This window comes from Scyliorhinus canicula, chromosome 13, assembly GCF_902713615.1.
Source record: "Scyliorhinus canicula chromosome 13, sScyCan1.1, whole genome shotgun sequence".
Lineage (NCBI taxonomy): Eukaryota > Metazoa > Chordata > Chondrichthyes > Carcharhiniformes > Scyliorhinidae > Scyliorhinus > Scyliorhinus canicula.
The window spans coordinates 34,915,716-34,937,497 of record NC_052158.1 but is presented as its reverse complement, the minus strand read 5'-3'; the positions used below and the strand labels follow the sequence as shown (position 1 = coordinate 34,937,497).

The 21,782-nt window shown below is 45.5% G+C and overlaps 1 protein-coding gene across 4 annotated transcripts in view; it reads left to right on the top strand.

Moving 5' to 3' along the window:
* Positions 1–21,782, top strand: part of hsd17b8 (hydroxysteroid (17-beta) dehydrogenase 8) — a 39,729-nt gene that overhangs the window by 14,803 nt on the left and 3,144 nt on the right. For 2 of the 4 annotated variants that reach the window (XM_038815505.1, XM_038815503.1), the window contains 5 exons: positions 1,696–1,781; positions 2,212–2,296; positions 5,694–5,722; positions 9,604–9,646; positions 13,119–13,193. In XM_038815505.1, the coding sequence (XP_038671433.1) occupies positions 1,696–1,781; positions 2,212–2,296; positions 5,694–5,722; positions 9,604–9,646; positions 13,119–13,190 (315 nt within the window). In that variant the 3' untranslated portion in view covers positions 13,191–13,193. The remainder of the gene's footprint in view (positions 1–1,695; positions 1,782–2,211; positions 2,297–5,693; positions 5,723–9,603; positions 9,647–13,118; positions 13,194–21,782) is intronic. The other 2 variants (XM_038815507.1, XM_038815504.1) reach the window with 1 other exon arrangement.

Genomic DNA, 21,782 nt, shown 5'->3' with positions numbered 1-21,782 from the left:
CCCTCCCTGTTGGGAATCCCTGCTGTTTACTGGCTCCTCTCGAGGTATGGGTGCTACAATGTTCAAACAGCTCTGTGTGATGTCACCTCCATTCTGTTACCTTCAGCCATCCTGGAGCCAGAGCAAATGTAGCAAGTCCAACATTGTTATTACAGACCTTGAGAGCTGACCTGTGGAGATCTTGTCTGAGATCAACCCCAAAGGCAGATTGTGTCCTTGTGCTGTCTTCTTTCAATTGGAAGTGTCATGGGAATGTCCTTTTAAGAACGGTTTGTCTTCTTAAGTGGCTGCAGTGATGTCATTGTGTGGGTGGAGCTGGGCGGTGGCTCTAGTTTTTACTTTTGTTTTGAGCTGGAAGATATTTGTGGCTCTGATTTTACTTTCGGCTTAGACAGTTGGGAGCTGCATTCAGCCAAATAAGGTTTATTTTGGTCTCTCTCTTTCTCTCTATGTTAAACGATGTCCAGATCACTTGATAATTTAAAAGTGATACCTGTTTTCTGTAAAGAATGCAATCCTACTGTGTTGTTTGTCTGGTATTGGACATTGTTGTCAAGTTGAAACAGCAGAATGGGAAGTTATTAAGGGCTATATAAATATAGGGTACTAAAGACTGTGCAAGGTATTTATGTTTATAGTTGATAAGAAATGCTTACTGTGTGCGTTTATAAAATGTTAACTGAATTCGTAGAATAAACTTTTTGATTTAAAATGCTTAAGGCTTTCTGTTAGGGGCTGGTTTAGCACAATGGGCTAAACAGCTGGCTTGTAATGCAGAACAAGGCCAGCAGCGCGGGTTCAATTCCCGTACCAGCCTCCCCGAATAGGCGCCGGAATGTGGCGACCATACTTGTGACAATAAGCTGTTGTTATTATTGAATACCACCTGAAAGGGAGGCCCTTGTGCTCTTCATACCAAAATCTATGAACAGTTGTGGATCAGGTGAACTCCATGATATACTTTGGTGTTCTCTAAACCCTGGCCCATAACAGTAGCTTGTCTCTCACAGTCAGAACTGAAGATTTTAACCTCTCCAGTAAATAATGGAACTAGAGTTTTAAAACTAATTGCAATGTCATGTCTAAAAATACTCTCTTCATCAAGGCACTTAATTAAACAATGCCATCCACTAATGTGGCGAAATAGTATAATTTCAAAAACTCAGCAAAAATTCATTTTTACACAATGTGGGCTTCACTGGCTAGGCCAACATTTGTTGCCCACCCCTAACTGCCCCTTGAGAAGGTGGTGGTGAGCTGCCTTCTTGAGCCGCTGCAGTCCCTGTGGTGCAGGTACACCCACAGTGCTGTTAGGGAGGGAGTTTCAGGATTTTGACCCAGCCACAGTCAAGGAACGGCCGATATATTTCCAGGTCAGGATGGTGAGTGACTTGGAGGGGAAGCTCCAGGTGGTGGGGTTCACCTGTTCACCGAAGCTCCAGGGGTAAGAAAGTAGCATCTGACCCAATTCCAGGCCCGTGCTCTTGTTCCTCAAGCTGTCGGGTGGGGGGGGCTCCTCATTGGAGGAGCAAGGGGCTTCACGCAGCCCTTCTCAGATTGAGCCTGACAGAGAACCCCGCTGTGGTGGAGAGAGTGGGGCAGGGGGGGGGGGGGTGGATGGTTTGACTGGTGTTGGGAAGGAGTGGGGAGACTGCTCTGTACCTTTGTGAGGAAATTTACTCAGCCTTTTTTCAGGTGGGAAATGTAGGACAGACAAATTACACAGCATCGAAAGCTGGAGTGGTGGCCCTGACAAAGAGCAGTGCAAAAGAACTGGCCAGGTACTCAATACAGTCTCTTAAAGTGTGTGCGTGTATGTTCTGTGTGTATGTGTATGCACAAGTGTGTGTATTGTGTGTGTGTATGTATATTTGTGTGTGTATTGCGTGTGTGTGTATATTGTTTGTGTGTGTATGTACGTGTCTGTCTGCGTGTGTTTTTGTGTGTACGTGTGTGTGTATGTGTCTGTGTGTGTGCATTTTGTGGGTGTGTGTCAGTGTGTTTTCTGTAATTGTGTGTGTGAGTGTGCATGTGTGTCTGTGTGCGTTTTGTGTGTCTGTGTGAGTGTGTGTATGTTTGTAATACACTCATATTGATGCTGTCTGCTACATTGTGCTACAGTTTATGTGTGGTTTATTGTTAAAACTGTACAGTCTGTCTGGTGCACATCGAGCCCATTTCTGCTGTATCACATTGCTTGTGTTGCCTCAGGTTCGGAATTAGGTGCAACACTATCCTCCCGGGATTCATTGATACGCCAATGGTAGCTAAAGTCCCTCAGAAGGTGCTGGACACGGTAAGGTAGAAGTTTATAATCGCAGGTAATTAAAATCTGGCTAGTGGACCAGACCCCAATTTTTGAATGGATATCGAACGGGAAATCCCAACAATTTGTAAAAATGTAAGGAATCATATCATAGAATCATAGGATTTACAGTGCAGAAGGAGTCCATTCGGCCCGTCGAGTCTGCACCGGCTCTTGGACAGAGCACTCTACTTGAGCCCACACCTCCACCCTATCCCCCATAACCCAGGAAGCCCACCCAACACTAAGGGCAATTTTGGACACTAAGGTCAATTTAGCATGGCCAATCCACCTACCCTGCACATCTTTGGACTGTGGGAGGAAACCGGAGCATCCGGAGGAAATCCAAGCACACGCAGGGAGAATGTGCAGACTCAGCACAGACAGTGACCCAAGCCGGGAATCGAACCTGGGACCCAGGAGCTGTGAAGCAACTGTGCTAGCCAATGTGCTACCTGCTGCCCGGTTACTTCACCTCAGGAGTGATGACACTGACCAGTCGGTATCTTTTATGTTAAAACAAACTTTAATTTAAACACAGAATTAATATCAAAGAAATCGCTTTGCAATGAACAGGTAAACTTCTTAAATAAAAGAAAAAAGTTTAACTTATACCTTACACCTTCACTATAAATATTCCAACCAAGAAATCCAATATAGTTTAAATGCCACTGATAAATAAAGTCACCACAACAGGTTTACTTTTTTTGAAAATAAATTTAGAATACCCAATTATTGTTTTTTCAATCAAGGGGCAATTTAGCATGGAACTAAACCTACCACTTACCACCTACCCTGCAAATCTTTGAGTTGTGGGGGTAAAACCCACGCAGACACGGGGAGAATGTGCAAACTTCTTGCAGACAGTGACCCGAGGTCGGAATCGAACCCAGGTCCTCAGTGCTGTAGGCAACAGTGCTAATCACTGCGCCTGCACAACAGCATTACTTGCGGTTCTCTGTGTAGTGATACTCGGAGAGAGAGACTCTTTCAAGAACAGATCCAGTACACTTCTGTCTTGTCAGACCCTTCTACTCAACCTAATAGCATTTGGCAGAACTGCAAACTACAGACAGACCTGGCTCCTCCCATTTATTACATCATTTGCATCCCACTTAGCTGGGACTAAACGCAATGCCTAAAATTATCTATACCCCAGGGAATAGTCCAAAGTATAAACACTATTCCATTAACCTATTATCTGCAACCAAGTAAGTGGGTGGAATTAATGATTACCTCACTCATACGACTTCTTAATTACAGCTTTAGCATATACACAGTCTGGATACCTTAACCTCGGTTGTTTAATAATATTACTACAGTAAACATATACTTTAATCCAGGCCTTTAATAATATTATTGTAACAGATATATATATATCAATTTCTTCCATTCACCATAGTAATCAGACACACACACTCACTCACTCACTCACTCACTCACACTCACAACTCATTCACTCAGTCACTCACGGACACACACACATAAACACTCACTCTCATTTTCTCACTCAGTCGCACACACACTCACACATACTCTCAGATACACACACACACAATCACAACGCACTCTCACACATACTCATGCACACACACGTATTATCTCACTCGCACATAGGATACGGTTACACAGACCCACACACAAGATACAGTTCTACACACAGGATAGTTAAACAGATAAACAACATGGTTCCACACATACACACATGACACAGTTCCGCACACATACATTCACAATATGGTTACACATATATACAGGATACAGTCTCACACACACACACATGATATAGTCACACACAATCTGGTTACACACACATACACATGATAAAAATTTTACACACCGACACTCTCACACTCAAATATGGTTACACAAACACAGACACGACGCAATTACACACACACAGGTTCCGGTTTCACAGACACTTGTGCAGGATATGGCTCCTTTTGGTTTCTGTATCCTTAATCAGATGTCCCCAAATGTCTAAAATGTTTACCGTTAAGCAGAATCAGATAGCAAGTATTGTCATGGAAAATGAATCTGAAAAAGCTCTGATTTTTTTTTGTTGTTTACTTGAGTCTGTGGCAACAGTACACCCTTGTTTTGAACTTTGAACCTCAGTGCAAGCATATCTCTGTGCCAAAACTCACAGGAGCTGTTAATCATTTATTTTATCATCAAATGTGGCGTTTGAACACAATTTTAAATGCAATAACTCCCAGAGTATACCCTGTTAATCTGTTCCTGATGCATATACACGTTTTAAGAAGTCACTTGTTGATAATCACTAATTAATGTGACAATTATTTATTGAGTGGGTATTGAAATGTTGTGTAAGTTATTGCTTAAGTACCATACAGATTGAGGAGATTGTTACTCATTGAATAGGTTATTGATTGATTAAGTAGGTTATTGATTAAGTAGATTAGTGATTAATTAACTAAGCTATTGATTCAGTAGATTATTGATTGATTAAGTAGATAAGTATTGATTAACTAGTTTTTTGATTAAGTGGGTTATTGATTGATTATGTAGAATATTGATTGATTATGTAGAATATTGATTATGTAGATTATTGATTGATTGAATACTTTTATTTGGATTATTTGGATGGATATTATTAATTAAGTAGATTAGTAATTGATTAAGTGGGTTACTGATTAATCAGATTAGTGATGAATTAACCAGTTTATTGATTAAGTAGATTATTGATTTATTAAGTAGATTATCGGAGGGAGTTCTGGCAGCAGCATGTCGGTGGAGGCCACACGTTAGGTTGCTCCTGATAAAGTCTCTGGTTTTTGGACCTTTATCCTGGCCTCAGAGGTAGTTTTTGGATGAGCTGGTGTGGGAAGTCATAAGGAATTTGAGGAATGTCAAAGTGCCAGAAGAAGGTCCTGGGAAGAAGGGGGTGAGCGGAAGTCTGCCGGCGAGTGTTGCTATGAGTCCCACAGGAAGAAAAATGGCGGGGGCTGGGTCGCCGGGAGGGGCCGCTTCCCTCATGGTGGAAACTCCAACCGAGGTGACGTCGGTGGAGTTTGAAAGACGTATGGATGGGCCTCACTTAAAGAGTGGTTGGAGGCGGCAATGATGAAGACATTAGTCGAGGTGCGGGAGGAAGGTGAGTTGAAGGGGGTGGTGGAGGCACTGTCGCAACACTGCAACCTGTTCACCTCAATGTGTGAGGAGCTGCAAAGGGTGGCGGAGGCTAACAAAGGGCTCAGAGCTGAGGTGGAGGACCTGGAGAACAGGTCGAGGAGGCAAAATTTGAGAATCGTGGGTCTGCCCGAGGGAGTGGAGTACTTTGCAAAGATTTTTGCTGAGGTTATTAAATGTTAATTAAGGGGCAATTTAGCATGGTCAGTTCACCTGCCCTGCACATCTTTTTTGGGTTGTGGAGATGAGACCCACGCAGACACGGTGAGAATTTGAAAACTCCACAGGGATGGTGACCCGGGGTCGGAATCGAACCCGGATCCTCGGCGCCGTGCAGCAGCAGTGCTAAGATGTTTGCTGAGTTGATGGGGGAGGGGGAAGAACCCTCCCGATATGAACTGGACAGGGCTGATCGGTCGCTATAGAGCCCATGGCCATTGCACTGAGGAGCTTGGGTTGTGGAAGGGGATAGTGGGGTGGGGTGGAGCAGAGGGTGGCCGTATGCTGATGACTTGTTGATGCATATCTCGGAGCCGAGCGCTTTGGTGGGGAGCATAATGGGGTTGCTTCAGAGATTTGGGATGTTTTCAGGGTACAAATTGAATTTAGGGTGAAGTGAGTACTTTGTGATCTCCCCTCTGGGAGTAGGAGCGTGGATAGGGGGCTGCCATTTTGTCTGGCAGCGTATCATTTTAAGTATTTGAGGGGTGCAGGTGGCCCGGGGTGTGCAGGTCTCCGGAAGTTCAATTTCACAGGCTCGGTGGGGAGGGTGAAAGCTGCCTTGCTGAAGCGGGACAGTCTCCCTCTGTCGTTGGTGGGCTGGGTACAAATGAATATTTTGCCGTGATTCTTGTTTCTGACTCGGTGCCTGCGGCCTTTTTGCCCAAGGCCTGTTTCAGGAGGGTGGACAGGCTGATCTCGTTTGTTTGGGCGGAGAGAGGGGCTAGGATTAGGAAGGTGATAATGCAGAGGGCAAGGCAGGCGGGGGCGGCCTAGGTCTCCCAGATTTGATGTATTACTATTGGGCAGTGAAGATTCAGGGATGGAATAGGGAGAGAGGGGTTTATGGGTGAGGACGGAGGGGGGCTCTCGTAGGGGGTCAGGGTTGCGGAGGCTGGCAACGGCGCCGCTCCCGATGGCTCCAGGGAAGTATTTGGTGGGTCCGATGGTGGTAACCATGCTGAAGGTTTGGAGGCAGTTTAAGCAGCATTTTAGTTTGGGAATTGGGTTGGGGGAGGGGATGGGGGGGGGGGGAATAACGATTGGGGGAATAATGGGTTTGAGCCGGGGAAGGTGGATGCAAGTTCCGGGAATGGGAAAAGAGGGGGAACAAGGAAATTAATGATTTGTTTCTGGGAGGGTGATTTGCGAGTTTGGAGGGGTTGGGTGAGAGGTTTGGGCTGGCGTGGGGTGAAGGTTTGAGGTATAAGTGTGTGACCTTGCGAAGAAGGTCTTCCCGAACCTCCCGATAGAGTCTGCCTCATCGTTGTTGGGAGACGATGCTGTCAGTGGGGGGCTGGAGAGGGCGGTCACCTCGGTGATTTATGTGAAGATTTTGGAGGAGGATGGGGGTGTCCATGGAGGGGGTGAAGGCAAAGTGGGAGGAAGAGTTGGGGGTGAGGTTTGTGGTGTGAGGTGCTGCGGAGGGTGTGAGACTGGGGCTGATACAGCTGGAGGTAGTGTACGGGCCGCATCTTACAAAGTCTAGGATGAGCCAGCTGTTCGAGGGGATGGAGGATGTCTGTGAGCGATGTGGGAGGGGCCCTGTGAACCATGCACTGATGTTTTGGTCCTGCCAGAAGCTGGAAAGGTTTTGATGGACGGTGTTCAGCACCATTTTGGGGGTTTTACATGTCGACGTGGAGCCCAGTCCACTAGAAGCCATATTTGGGGTGTGGGCTGGAGCTACAGCCAGGTGTGAGGGCAGATGTTTTAGCGTTCGCCTCTCTGATTGCTCCCAGGCAGTATGGTGGGGTTGAGGACAGCTTCTCCACCCTGTGCGGCGGAGGGACCTCCTGGAGCTTTTGGCCCTGGAAAGAGTTTGGGGGGGGGGGGCGAGTGATGGGTTCTACAATAAGTTGGAGTTTGTTTATTTTGCATTTTGGGGAGTTGGTTACTGTTGACTGCTATGGGGGTGGGGTGGGGGGGGCTTAATGGGTTGGCGGGGGTTTGTATGTTTGTTGTAAATTGAAAAAATGTTGAACATTTGTGGAGTAAAAATACTTTAGGTTATTGATTGATTGAATATATTATTGATTAAGTAGATTATTGCTGAAGTATATTATTGGTTAAGTAAATTGCAGATTAAGTAGATTATGGATTAAGTAGATTGTTGATTGAGTAGGTTATTAATTAAGTAGATTATTCAGCAATGGCTTATCAGGATGGATTTTCCCAGCCGCCGTATCCATAGAGAGTGTGGCGCTGGTGTGTTCACTGTAGGTGACCGCATCCCTGTTCATATTCTCCAGGAAAACCCGCGGGTCTGCTCATAGATCAAACCCGAGATCCATTTGACACCCCCATGGCGAGCCAGGCGGCGGGTGGCTGTTGGCATGATACACTGGATGTTATCACAAAGCACTTTGCGGCGCCGCCTTGCTCCACCTTTTCCCAATCCTTTGTCTCCTTTTCCTCTGCCAGACATGATGCTTCTTCAGTCAAATCGCTGCGGCATGGTGGCACAGTGGTTAGCACTGCTGCCTCACAGTGGCAGGAACCCGGGTTCGATTCCGACCTTGGGTGACTGTCTGAATAATCTACTTAATCAATAACCTACTCAATCAACAAACTACTTAATCAATAATCTACTTAATCTTCAATACCAATAATATACTTCAGCAATAATCTACTTAATCAATAATGTAGTCAATCGATCAATAACCTACATAATTAATCAATAATCTACTAAAGTATTTTTACTCCACAAATTTTACAATTTACACAGACTGTCAGAAGTTTGCACATTCCCCCCGTGTGTGCGTGGGCTTCCTCTGGGTTCTCCAGTTTCCTCCCACAGTTCAAAGACGTGCAGGTTAGGTGGATTGGCCATGCTGAATTGCCCGAGGTGGGGTTACAGGGATAGGGTGGGGGATTGGGCCGAGGTGGGATGCTCTTTCAGAGGGTAGGTGCGGACTGAACCAAGCAGCCTCCTTCTCTGTCGGGATTTTATGATTCTATGATTAGTGATTAAGTAGATTATTGATTCAGTCGATTAGTGATTGATTAACTTGGGTATTGATCAAATAGATAATCGATTGATTAAGTGGATTATGATGAAGTAGATTATTGGTTAACGAGGTTATTGCTTGCTTAAATAGATCATTAAGTAGATTAGTGATTAATTAACTTACTTGTTGATGAAGTAGTTATTGATTGCAGTAAAATAGTGCTGGTGATCTGAAATAAAACAAAATGCTGGAAAACTCAGTAGTTCTGGCAACATCTGTGGGGAGAACATTTTGGCAGGCCAACTCCCTTTCTCGCTTCACATGTGCTGCCCAACCTGCTGAGTATTTACAGCAATTGTCGGTTTTTGTTATGTCGTTGTTGGCAGCATCAGGGATTGGGTAGGCCTGCATTAGGCTGAAGTGGTGTACGGCTCAGCAGTTATTCCCCTCGGGTTAGGTGCACAGGAGCAGGACTCCGAGCGAGGCCTTGCCCGAGCTGTCTGAATCAGTGAGATGCCTGCAATGTATGCCCAACACCTGGCAATGAGGCAACCTCTGCGTCTTCACCGCCGCTCCTCGTCGGTGGAATTCACATTGTTGGGATCTTCTGCCCGCCCGATAATGTTCCCCCTCAACTTGATGCACGCCACAGCCATGGTGAGCGAACAAACGTGAATGATCTCTATTAATTGGTGATTCTCCTGTTGTGTTGGATGACAGGAGGTTGGCCGAGTGACCAATCTACCTAGCGGCACTCAGACTTGTGTAGGAGGTCGAGTGATGGCTAATTGGGGGGGGGGGGGGGGGGGGGGTGTTCCGGGTGACCATCCGAACTAGCAAGGGAGCAGCATCTTTAGGAGTGGGGGGTGCCAGTAAGAGGCCAAGTCTATACTGGATGTAATTGCTGTGTGTCATTGATGCAGTCTGATTTCTCTCTTTCCCCCCCCCCCCCCCCCCCCCCCCCCCCCCCTGTAGGTTTTATTGCTGGTGCCCTTGGGACGACTGGGAGACCCTTCAGGTGAGTAAGGCTCATTTCAGTTCGAAGAGAACATCGGCCAGAAGGAAAAAAGGGTAAAAGGAATACTGTTCTGAACTGTTTTTGCCTTCTGGACATGCTGCAGCACAGCGCGTGACAGGGTTGGGGCCTGGGGCCACTCCCCTAGGAATGTCGGAGATCGGAGCAGGAGGAGGCAGCATGATCTGTTGAGCCTGCTCCGCCATTCAATACGATCATGGCTGGCCTTGGGCCTCAATTCTATATTCTCCACCCGCTCGCCGTAGCTCTGAATTGCCTGTTACACCAAAAGATAACTGCCTACCCCTAGCCTGAAGTGTGTTCAACGATGGAGTATTCACAACCTGCTATGGTGGGGAGTTCTTTATTTTCCCTCCGGGCTTTGCCACCTCCTGTTGCGTCCTCCAGCCTCCCGAGATCCCTGCTGGTCACTTGTCCAGTCCCTCCCTCTCGCATATCCCTGATTTTAATCGCTGTTGACTTCATATACCCAGCCCCTGGATTGCTCTCCCTAATGCTCATTACCTCTCTCTCTCTCTCACACTCTCTACTTCTCTTTCTTTCTCTCTCTCTACTTCTCTCTCTCTACTTCTCTCTCTCTACTTCTCTCTCTACTCTCTGTCTACCTCTCTCTCTCTACCTCTCTCTCTACCTCTTTCTCTACCTCTCTCTCTACCTCTCTCTCTCTACTTCTGTCTCTACCTCTCTCTCTCTATCTCTCTCTCTGTACCTCTCTCTCTACCTCTCTCTTTTTCTTTCTCTACCTCTCTCTTTTTCTCTCTCTACCTCTCTCTCCCACTCTCTTTCTCCACCTCTCTTTCTCACTCTCGTTTTCCCTCTCTTTCTCTACATGCAGCCTGTTGAGCCTGCTCCACCATTCAATACGATCATGGCTGATTGGACGCTTCAATGCCTGTTACACCCACTATCCCCATAACCCTTCACGTTATTGTAATCAGAAATCCATCAATCTCTGCTTTAGATATTCTCAATGACTGAGCTTCCACAGCCCTCTGGGGTAGAGAATTCCAAAGATTCACAACTCTCTGAGGAAAGAAATATCACCTCATCTCAGTCCCCAGTGACATCCCCCTTATTTTGAAATTGTGTCCCCTGGTTCGAGACTCCCAACCAGGGGGATAATTTTATCTGCAAATGCCCCCTTGAATTATTTTGTAGGTTTCAGTGAGATCACCTCTCATTCTTTGAAACTCCAGAGAACACAAGCCCAGTTTCCCCAATCGCTCTTCATAAAACAGTCCTGCCATCTCCCCAACCAGTCTGGTGAACCCTCATTGAACTCCCTCTGTGGAAATAATCCAGTCTGTGTGACCCTCCCTCCAATTGCCACCATCCGGTTCCCTCTCGGCAGCCTCTCGCTTTTCTTCCAACTTTCAAAAAAGGGGGGGGGGGGGGGGACTCCGAGGTGCTGAACTTGATCGAGGACATCAACATCCTGAATGGGTCAGAACAAAATCACTACAGTGCAGAAAGAGGCCATTTGTCCCATCGGGTCTGCACCGACCCTCTGAAAGAGCATCCTACCTAAGCCCACGGCCCCAATCTATTCCCGTAACCCAGTAACCCCACCTAACCTTTTGACACTAAGGGGAAATCTAACACGGCCAATCCATCTTTGGACTGTGGGAGGAAACCGAAGCACCCGGAGTACCAGACTTCATACGGGCAGTCACCCGAGGAGAAATTACTTCACTCACAGGGCTGAGAATCTTTGGAATTCGGTACCCCGGGGAGCTGTGAATGCTCCATCGTTGAAGGTGTTTCAGGTTGGGGTAGATAGATTGATCTCTCGAAACTAAGGGATATGGGGAACGGGCGGGATAATAGAGTTGAAGCTCAAGATTAGCCACAATCGTATTAAATGGCGGAGTGGGCTCCAAGGGCCATGCGGTCTACTCCTGCTATCACTTGATGTGCTCTTGTGGAACTAGTAAGAAGTCTTACAACACCAGGTTAAAGTCCAACAGGTTTGTTTCAAACACGAGCTTTCGGAGCACGGCTCCTTCTTCAGGTGAATGGATCTTGTCTGCTTTTTTGCATCTTTGTAGAAACTGAATGTCAGTGTCTATATGCGCGATCTTCCTGGAGATCCTCTCCACTTTGAGCCGGCAGTTTGCGGTGTCAATGGTAGCCATGATGTGGAGATGCCGGCGTTGGACTGGGGTGAGCACAGTAAGAAGTCTTACAACACCAGGTTAAAGTCCAACAGGTTTGTTTCAAACACGAGCTTTCGGAGCACGGCTCCTTCTTCAGGTGCATTCACCTGAAGAAGGAGCCGTGCTCCGAAAGCTCGTGTTTGAAACAAACCTGTTGGACTTTAACCTGGTGTTGTAAGACTTCTTACTGTGCTCACCCCAGTCCAACGCCGGCATCTCCACATCATGGCTTGTGGAACTAATACATGAACAGTCTCAGTCCTGCCAGTGTGTCTCACGGCAGGCGATAAAGAGCGAAAAACCGCGGAAAACGACAGCAAAACGCTGCAGTACTTTGCCCAGCACCCTCATGGGCCAATCTAATGGAAGTCCATGGCGGCCACCTCCCTCTGAGGGATGAGGAGGATATCTGGAATGCACTGCCTGAAAGTAAGAAGTGTTACAACACCAGGTTAAAGTCCAACAGGTTTGTTTCGAATGACAAGCTTTTGGGACACAGCTCCTTGATCAGGTGAGTGAGGAGGTGTGCTCCGAAAGCTAGTGGTTCGAAACAAACCTGGACTTTAACCTGATGTTGTAAGACTTCTTACTGTGCTCACCCCAGTCCAACACCGGCATCTCCACACCATGAAAGAATGGTGGAAGCAGGTTCAGCATTCAAAGAGGAATTGTGCAATTAAACATAAAGAAAAGATTCGGGGAGGTGGGACTATTTGGTAGCTCTTTCACAGAGCTGGTACTGCCTGGAGGGGCTGAATGGCCACCTTCAACTGTCAGCTCATGGCAGCACTCTCACCCCTGTGCCAAGAACATTCTCAAATCTGGCACCTGAGCACAAAGATCAAGGCCACGTCCTCCAGTGCGGTACTGAGGGAGCACTGCACTGTCCTTCGGTGTGATACTTTCAACCAGGGCCAAATCTGTCCGCTCCTGTGGCTGTAAAAAGATTCCCTGGTGAGTGTTTCGCCCCGGCCCTGTGTCCAGGCCAATATTTAGCTCTCAAATCAACATTGTGCAACAATGGATTATCTAGTCATTGTCACATTATGGGATCTTGCTGTGCTTCCTGCACTACAACAGTGACCACGCTTCAAAAATAAAGCTCCCCATTGGCTGTAACAGGGCTTTGAGATGTTGTGAAGAGTGCGATATGAATGCATGTCTGTCTTTCTTTCCCCCACACTGCGTGATTATACGATGCATGGTTCATGCGTCTGCATTGTACTGTAGCTTGTCTTGGAAGTGGGCTGCTCCTTTTTTCCTGTCCGTGGGCTCTGACTGCCTCTGTCTCTCTGCAGAAGTGGCCGCCGCCTGTTCCTTCTTGGCCTCGGACGACAGCAGCTACATCACGGGAGCCAGTCTGGAAGTGACAGGTGAGAGTCTCACACACGGTCCTGCTGCCCATCCTGGGCAAACAGGAAAAGGGGACTGCCAGACAGACCTGGAGGGAGGGGACAGCGGGCTGCAGAGGGGTCAGAGGATGCCTAATACAAACCGACCAGTGTGTGTTGCACCATATAAATACTGCGCCCACAAGAGCAGGTTAGAGGGTAGGAATCCTGCGGCGAGTAACTCAACGCCTGACTCCCAAAGCCTGCCCACCGTCTAAAGGGCACAAGTCAGGAGTGTGATGGAATACTGTTCACTTGCCTGGATGAGTGCAGCTCCAAAAACACTCAAGCTCGACACTATCCAGCACAAAGCAGCCCCGCTTGATTGTTCCCTCTTCCACAAACATTCACTCCCTCCACCACTGATGAACAGTAACAACCGTGTATACCATCTACAAGATGCACTGCAGGAACTCACCGTCGGCAGCATCTTCCAAACCCACGGCCACTATCATCAAGAAGGGCAAGGACAGCAGATTCTGGGAACGCCACCACTTGGAGGTTCCCTTCCAGGTCACTCAGCATTCAGATTTGGAAATATATCGCCGCTCCTTCACTGTGGCAACATCCTGGATCTCCCTCCCTAACAGTACAGTGGGTATACCTACACCACATGGACTGCAGCGGTTCAAGAAGGCGGCTCACCACCACGTTCCCAACCACAGTTAGGATGGGCAATAAAGGGCAGCATGGTGGCCTAGTGGTTAGCACAACCGCCTCACGGCGCTGAGGCCCCAGGTTCGATCCCAGCTCTGGGTCACAGTCCGTGTGGAGTTTGCACATTCTCCCAGTGTTTGAGTGGGTTTCGCCCCCACAACCCAAAAGATGTGCAGGGTAGGTGGATTGGCCACGCTAAATTGCCCCTTAATTGGAAAAAATAATTGGGTAATCTAAATTTTTAAAAAAAAAGGATGGGCTGAGACAGTGAAGCCCACATCCCATGAATTAATTTTTTAAAAAGGTGTGTAACCATCCTTAGCTGGGCAGGGGAGTCGGGAAGAATTATTTCTGAACAAGGACAGATAATTGTTTCCTTTGTTGTAAAGCTTGAGAGAGATCATGTACCTCAAAGAGAGACATGTGTGGCAACAGAATACATAGCAGTGGAAAGGATAACAATTGATGCACACATTTCCCAAACCCCAAGGAAATCAAGAGGTAATTCAATGGGCCCTGCAGACCAAGGCAGGCCAGCAGCGTGGGTTCAATTCCCGTACCAGCCTTCCCGAACAGGTGCTGGAATGTGGCGATGAGGGGCTTTTCACAGTAACTTCATTTGAAGCCTACTTGTGACAATAAGCAATTTTCATTTCATTGTATTCTTGGTGAGATACTCAGCTATCCCCTGGTGATTGTGAATATTACTGAGAGTTATATGACATTTGGAAGACTTGTAAGTTTCATTTTCTCATTGACTTGTGTATTGTGGGCAGCACGGTAGCACAGTGGTTCGCACTGTTGCTTCACAGCTCCAGGGTCCCAGGTTCAATTCTCGGCTTGGGTCACTGCCAGTGCGGAGTCTGCACGTTCTCCCCGTGCCTGCATGGGTTTCCTCCGGGTGCTCCGGTTTCCTCCCACAAGTCCTGAAAGACGTGCTGTTAGATGAATTGGGCATTCTGAATTCTCCCTCTGTGTACCTGAACTGGCACCGGAATGTGGCGTCTCAGGGCTTTTCACAGTAACTCACTGCAGTGTTGGTGTAAGCCTATTTGTGACAATATGATTAGTATTATTATTATTGTGGCACACTTCTGGTGTTGTCAAGAAACTTCAGACTTTGTTTGGAAGTTTGGTATTTATTAATAAACAGCAACTTGGTACAGCAGCACTAAGCTGCCTTTGTGGAACAGCTCAAAGTCTTTCCATGCTTTCTACACAGTTGATGTAATCTGCCCAAGAGAGCACCCCACTCTCTGGGGTGATCATGCACTGTCGGTTCCCATTGGTCCCTCAAGTCAGGTGACCCTTTCTGGCTGTGCTGTCTTAAAGAGACACACGCCACGATCATGACACTGACCACATCCTACAAATATCCCCGTATAGGTTAGAAGAAATAGGAGCAGACACAGGCCATTCAGTCCCTCGAGCTCGCACCCCTATTCAATATCGCAGAATTGTAGCAGCACAGGAGGCCATTCAGCCCATCGCATCTGCACCTGCTCTGCAAATGAGCATCATCCTTTAGTCCCGTTTCCCTGTCTCTTCCCTCACACCCGCCCATACCCCTGCACATTGTTTCTATTCAAATAATCATCTAATACGCTCTTCAATTCTTTGATTGAACCCATCTCCAGCACATCTCCAGTCAGTGCGTTCCAGACCCCAACCACTCGTGTGTGTGGAAGCACTTGTTTTCATGGCTGGTCTGACTCCTCAACTCCACTTTCCTTCCTGTTCTCCCATAACGCTCGATCCCCTTGTCAAGCAAAAATCTCAACCCATCCGTGAATATATTCACTGAGCCCGCCTCCACAGGGTAGCGAATTCTAATGATGAATGACCCTCTGAAAGAAATTCCTCCTCTTTATTTCAATAGTAGGGTCCGTATTTTGTTACAGTGTCTCCCAGTTCGCGGTTCCCTGAGAAGAGGAAACATCCTCTCATCTGTGCAGCGCCCTCAGAATCTGAAGTCTTTCTAGAAGCTTACCTCTCCTTCCTCAGCATTCCAATGGGAATAGGTCCAACCTTTCCTCCAATAAGACAAGCCCTTTCATCCCAGGGATCAGCCCAGTGAATCTTCTCTAAACTGCTTTCAGTGCAAATATATAGTTAGGTAAGGGGCCAAAACTGTACACAACACTCCAGATGTAGTCTCACCAGAATCTTGTACTGTAGAAAGTCTTCTCTACTTTAATACTCCATTCCCCTTGCAATAAAGGCCAATGTTCCATTTACCTTCCCAATCGCTTGCTGCACCTGCAAGCTAACATTTTTTTGATTTGTGTACAAGGACGCCCAGATCCTTCTGTCCAGCAACTATTCTGCAGTGTCTCGTTTAATAATATTTTCCTTTTCTTTCTGTGCTGGGCAACCACACAATTTCCCACATTCTGCTCTAAATCTGCCAATTTTTTGCCTACTAACTTTTCTTATCTATATCCCTTTCCCTACTCACAACTTGCTTTCCTACCTATCTTTGTAACGCCAGCGGTTTTGCCTCCAGAAAGTATGGTTCCCTTCATCCAAGTGAACTCTACTTGTTGTGGTTTGCAAATCCGAAAATGATTCATTCATCCAGACTCTGTTTCTGTTCGCCAATGCTTTATCCATAGTCATGCAGTGTTAATGTAAGCCTACTTGTGCCAATGACAGATTATTAATTTTATATCGCCCAACACCATGAGCTCTTACCTTATGCTATATCCTTTTATTTGGCACCTTATTGAATGACTTTGGGAAAGCCAAGTGGATTTCATCTTCAGATTCCCCTTTATCCATCCTTTGTAATTTCTGTCATGGGTCTGCCCAGCAACAGGTAGAAATCTGCCTAGTAACAGCAGTAACATCAATTTAACAAGGCATGATGGGATGTGATCTACCAAGCAGCAGGTGTCATGGGTCTGTCCAGCAACAGGTAGAAATCTGCCTTGTGACAGCAATAGCCAGCATTCAAAATGCATAATGAGATGTAAACTTAAAAATAACGAGATGTAGATGGCTAGACAAATGATTTATAGTTGCCAGCACTCGCAGAAGCAGAGAGGCATTTTACACCTCACAGCCAGAGAGGTGAGTTTAAAATCTAACATCTAGGTGCCTAGGCTAGCATCCAAGTCTTAGAGCTAAGGTCATGCAGAAACTTTCATAAAGGCTGTTTCAGTATCTTTGCTGGACCAGGAAAAGATGTTTCCCAGACCTGACTATCCATACTGTATTGTGTGGTCATTATAGCTGCATTTGACTTATAGATTTACTTAAGTTTCAATGTTTTTTGGAAAAGGGGAAGTCCTAAGGAATTCAGGGACTGCAGATATATTTGGAACAAGGCGTGTGTTCTACATCAACTGTGTGTATGTGTTTAGTGATTCATATACTTACTGGTCTTAGAGTATTGTACTCCTGTTTCTGTGTGTTGGTTTTTAATTGAATAAATAGTCTTTAATAATTGTTAGAGGATGACTGGAAGATTTGAAAAGAGCAGGATCTGAGAGTCAGAGCAGAGATTTAAAAAGAATGAGAGCTGAGAGTCAGAGCGGAGATTGAAAAAGAGCGGGAGTTGAAAATCAGAGTGGAGATTTAAAAAGAGCGGGAGCTGAGAGTCAGAGCGGAGATTTAAAAAGAGTGGGAGCTGAGAGTCAGAGCGGAGATTTAATAAGAGCGGGAACTGAGAGTCAGAGCGGATAAGAAGAGCGGGAACTGAGAGTCAGAGCGGAGATTTAAAAAGAATGAGAGCTGAGAGTCAGAGCGGAGATTTAATAAGAGCGGGAACTGAGAGTCAGAGCGGAGATTTAAAAAGAGCGGGAGCTGAGAGTCAGAGCGGAGATTTAAAAAGAGCGGGAGCTGAGAGTCAGAGCGGGGATTTAAAAAGAGCGGGAGCTGAGAGTCAGAGCGGAGATTTAAAAAGAGCGGGGGCTGAGAGTCAGAGCGGAGATTTAAAAAGAACGGGAGCTGAGAGTCAGAGCGGAGATTTAAAAAGAGCGGGGTCTGAGAGTCAGAGCGGAGATTTAAAAAGAGCGGGAGCTGAGAGTCAGAGCGGAGATTTAAAAAGAGCGGGAGCTGAGAGTCAGCACGGAGATTTAAAAAGAGCGAGAACTGAGAGTCAGAACAGAGATTTGAAAGAAATGTATGACAATAATCATGGGGAATTTTAATATGCATATAGATGCATATAATCAAATTGGCAAGGGTAGCCTTGGGGGAGAATTAATTGAATGTGTTTCAGATTATTTCTTGCAGCAATATGTTGTGGAACCAATCAGGGAGCAGGCTATTCTGAATTTAGTATTATGCACTGAGGAGGGATAAATTAATGACCTCATAGTTAAGGATCCTCTTGGGAAGAGTGAGCATAAGAATATTCTATAGCATGATAGAATTTCAAATTTAGTTTGAGGTCGAGAAACTGGAGTCCCACACTCACTTTCTAGAGTTAAATAAAGTTAATTTTGTTAGCATGAGGACAGATTTGCCGTAGTGAACTGGGCAGGAAGACTTAAAAAGTAGGACAGTTGATGAGCAGTGGGAGTTATTCAAGGAGGTATTCAATTTATCCGAACTAAAATATATTCCACAGAGGAAGAAAGATTGTAAGAGGGGGAGAAACATTCATGGCTGAGCAAGGAAGTTAAAGATAACAAAGACAAAAACTAAGGCATACCATGTTGCAAAGAGCAGTGACAGGCTGGAAGATTGGGTAGCTTAATGACCAACAAAAGTTTCATAAAAAAGTAATAAAAACAACAATGGTAAATTATAATGGAAAACTAGCGCAAATATACAAAAGGATGGCAAAAACATCTGTAAGTATATAAAAGGGAAGATAGTAGCTAAAGCTAATGTTGATCTCTTGGTGGATGAGATCGGGAAGTTAATAGTGCAGAATACAGAAATAGTGGAGACCATAAATCAATATTTTGCCACAGTTTTCACAGTGGAGGACACATGTACAATCCCAATAGTAACAGGTAATGCAGAGATAATAGAAAGGGAGGAACTTCGAAAAACCATCATTGATAGGGAAAAAGTACTGAACAAATGATTGGGATTGAAGGCAGACAAGTCACCAGGGCCTGATGGCCTATATCCTAGGGTCTTAAAGGAAGTGGCAGAGAAATAGTGGAGCCATTGGTTATAATATTCCAAAATTCCCTGGATGCGGAAAAGGTTCCAGTGGATTTGGAAAAAGCTAATGTAACGTCCTTATTCAAAAGGGAGGGAGGCAGAAAGTAGGAAACTATAGACCAGTTAGTTTAACATCTGTTTTTGGAGTGCTATCGGGATCGGTCCTCAGGCACCAACTATAGAATCATAGAATTTACAGTGCAGAAGGAGGCCATTCGGCCCATCAAGTCTGCACCGGCCCTTGGAAAGGGCACCCTACCTAAGCCCACTCCTCCACCCTATCCCCATAACCCAGTAACTCGATCTACCCTTTTTGGACACTAAGGGCAATTTATCATGGCCAATCCACGTAACCTGCACATCTTTGGACTGTGGGAGGAAACCGGAGCACCCGGAGGAAACCCACGCAGATACGGGGAGAACGTGCAGACTCCGCACAGACAGTGACCCAAGCCGGGAATCGAACCTGGGACCCTGGAGCTGTGAAGCAATTGTGCTAATCACTATGCTACCGTACCGCACTATTCACAGCATGTATTAATGATTTGGATGTAGGGATAAAGGGTTCTATAGCCAGATTTGTAGATGACACTAAAATAGGTGGGTTAGTAACTTGCAATGAGGACATAAATTTACAAATGGATATAGATAGGTGAGGTGAGTGGGCCAACATTTGGCAGATGGAGATTAACGTGGATAAGTGTGAGGTTATCTATTTTGGTCGGAAATATGGAAAGGCAACTTGTTATCTGAATGGAGAAACTTCAGAATGCTTTGGTGCGAAGGGATCAGGGTGTCCACATGCATGAATCTCAGAAAACTAGTCTAGAAAACCAGGTGCAGCAGGTAATAAGGAAGGCAAATGGAATTGTGGCCTTTATAGCTAAAGGGATAGAGTATAAAAGTAGGGAAGCGTTGCTGCAACTGTACAAGGCATTGGTGAGACTGCACCTGGAGTGCTGTGTAGTTTTGGTCCCCTTGTTTGAGGAAAGATGTAGTTACATTAGAGGCTGTTCAGAGGAGATACTAGATTGATTCCAGAGATGAGGGGGAAGAGAGATTGAACAATTTAGCCCTATACTGTCTAGAGTTTAGAAGAATGAGAGAAGATCAAATTGAAGTATATAAGATGATAAAGCGTATTGACAAAGTAGACATAGAGTGGATACTCCCTCTTATGGGGCAATCTAGAATGAGAGGTCATAGTTTTAGGATAAGAGGGAGCAGATTTAAAACAGAGATGAGAAGAAATTACTTGACTCAAAGGGCCATGAATCTGTGGAGTTCACTACCCCAGAGTGCGTTGTATGCCGGGACTTAGATTACACTTTCTCCTGTGCTTGGGGTACTTTTTGTGTCTTCTATGGCCAATTATCTTTATTTCCTTTATTTCTTATTATTCATTCCCTAATCTCACCCTCTAAGGGACCAATGCTCACTTTAACTACTCTCTACCTTTGTATATATTTGTGAACTTTTCTTTGTTTCTATATTTATTGCTAGCTTATTCCCTCATGCTCCAATTTTTCCATTTTTATTCTCTGGTTATTCGTTGCTAGTTTCTAACATTTTCCCAAACTTCTGATTTGGCACTCATTTTTGAATGTGTTTTCTTTCAATTTTATATTATCCTTAACTTAGTTAAGTTAGTCACAAATGGCACATCTTTCTCCTGGACTCTTTCTTTCTCAATTGAGTATATCTTTGTTGAGAATGATGAAATATCTCCTTAAATGTTTGCCAGTTCTTGTCAGAGATCATAGAATTTACAGTGCAGAAGGAGGTCATTCAGCCCATTGAGTCTATCATCTTTTAACTTATTTTCCCATTCCACTTTAGCAACTCTTCACATCTTTGTTATTGCCTTTATTTAAAACTTGGGTTTCAGTTCCACATTTCTCGTCCTCACACTGAATGTGAAATTCTCTCATGTTATGATCACTCTTCCCAAGAGGATCCTTTACTATGAGGTCATTGATTAAATATTTCGCATTTCCTATTACTAGGTTGAAAATAGCCCTAGTTGGCTCCAGACCTATTCTGAGAAACTGTACAAAGTACACTCTATGAACTCTTCCTCCAGGCTACCTTTGACAATTTGAATTGTTCAATCAGTTTAAAGATTAAACTCTCCAATGATTCATACAAGCCCCTATTATTTATTGATTTATACTCGTATAAACCACTCCCACCAGTGATTCTTTTTCCCCTTTGCTAATTCTTATTTCCACCCAAACTGATTCTACATCCTGATTCTTCAAACCAAAATCATTTCTCACTATTGTACCAATCTCATCCTTTATTGACAGTTACCCCACCTCCTGTTCCTTTCTTCTTATCCCTCCCAAATGTCAGATATCATTAAATGTTAAGCTGTCCATTGGGAGCCGGTTTAGCTCAGTTGACTGGATAGCTGGTTCGTGATGCAGAGCGAGGCCAACAGCACAGGTTCAAATTCTGTCCCAGCTGAGGTTATTCGTGAAGGTCCTGACTTGCCCCTCGCCTCGCGTGAGGTGACCCTCAGATTAGATCACCATCAGTCAGCTCTGCCCCTCAAAGCAGCCGATGGTCATCTGAGACTATGGCAACTTTACGTTTTATTGTACTTTGGAACCATGCTAACAGGATCTTTAATTTCAGCTGTAAACTAAGAGATGCTGAGCCCTGATTATTGTTGTGGTTGCGGGGCCTTTTTTATTGCAAACTTTGCGTTCTTTCTTACATCATCACATGTTTTTCATGACACGTGATCACATTCTAGATCATGTCATGTGTTTAGTACCTCGTATA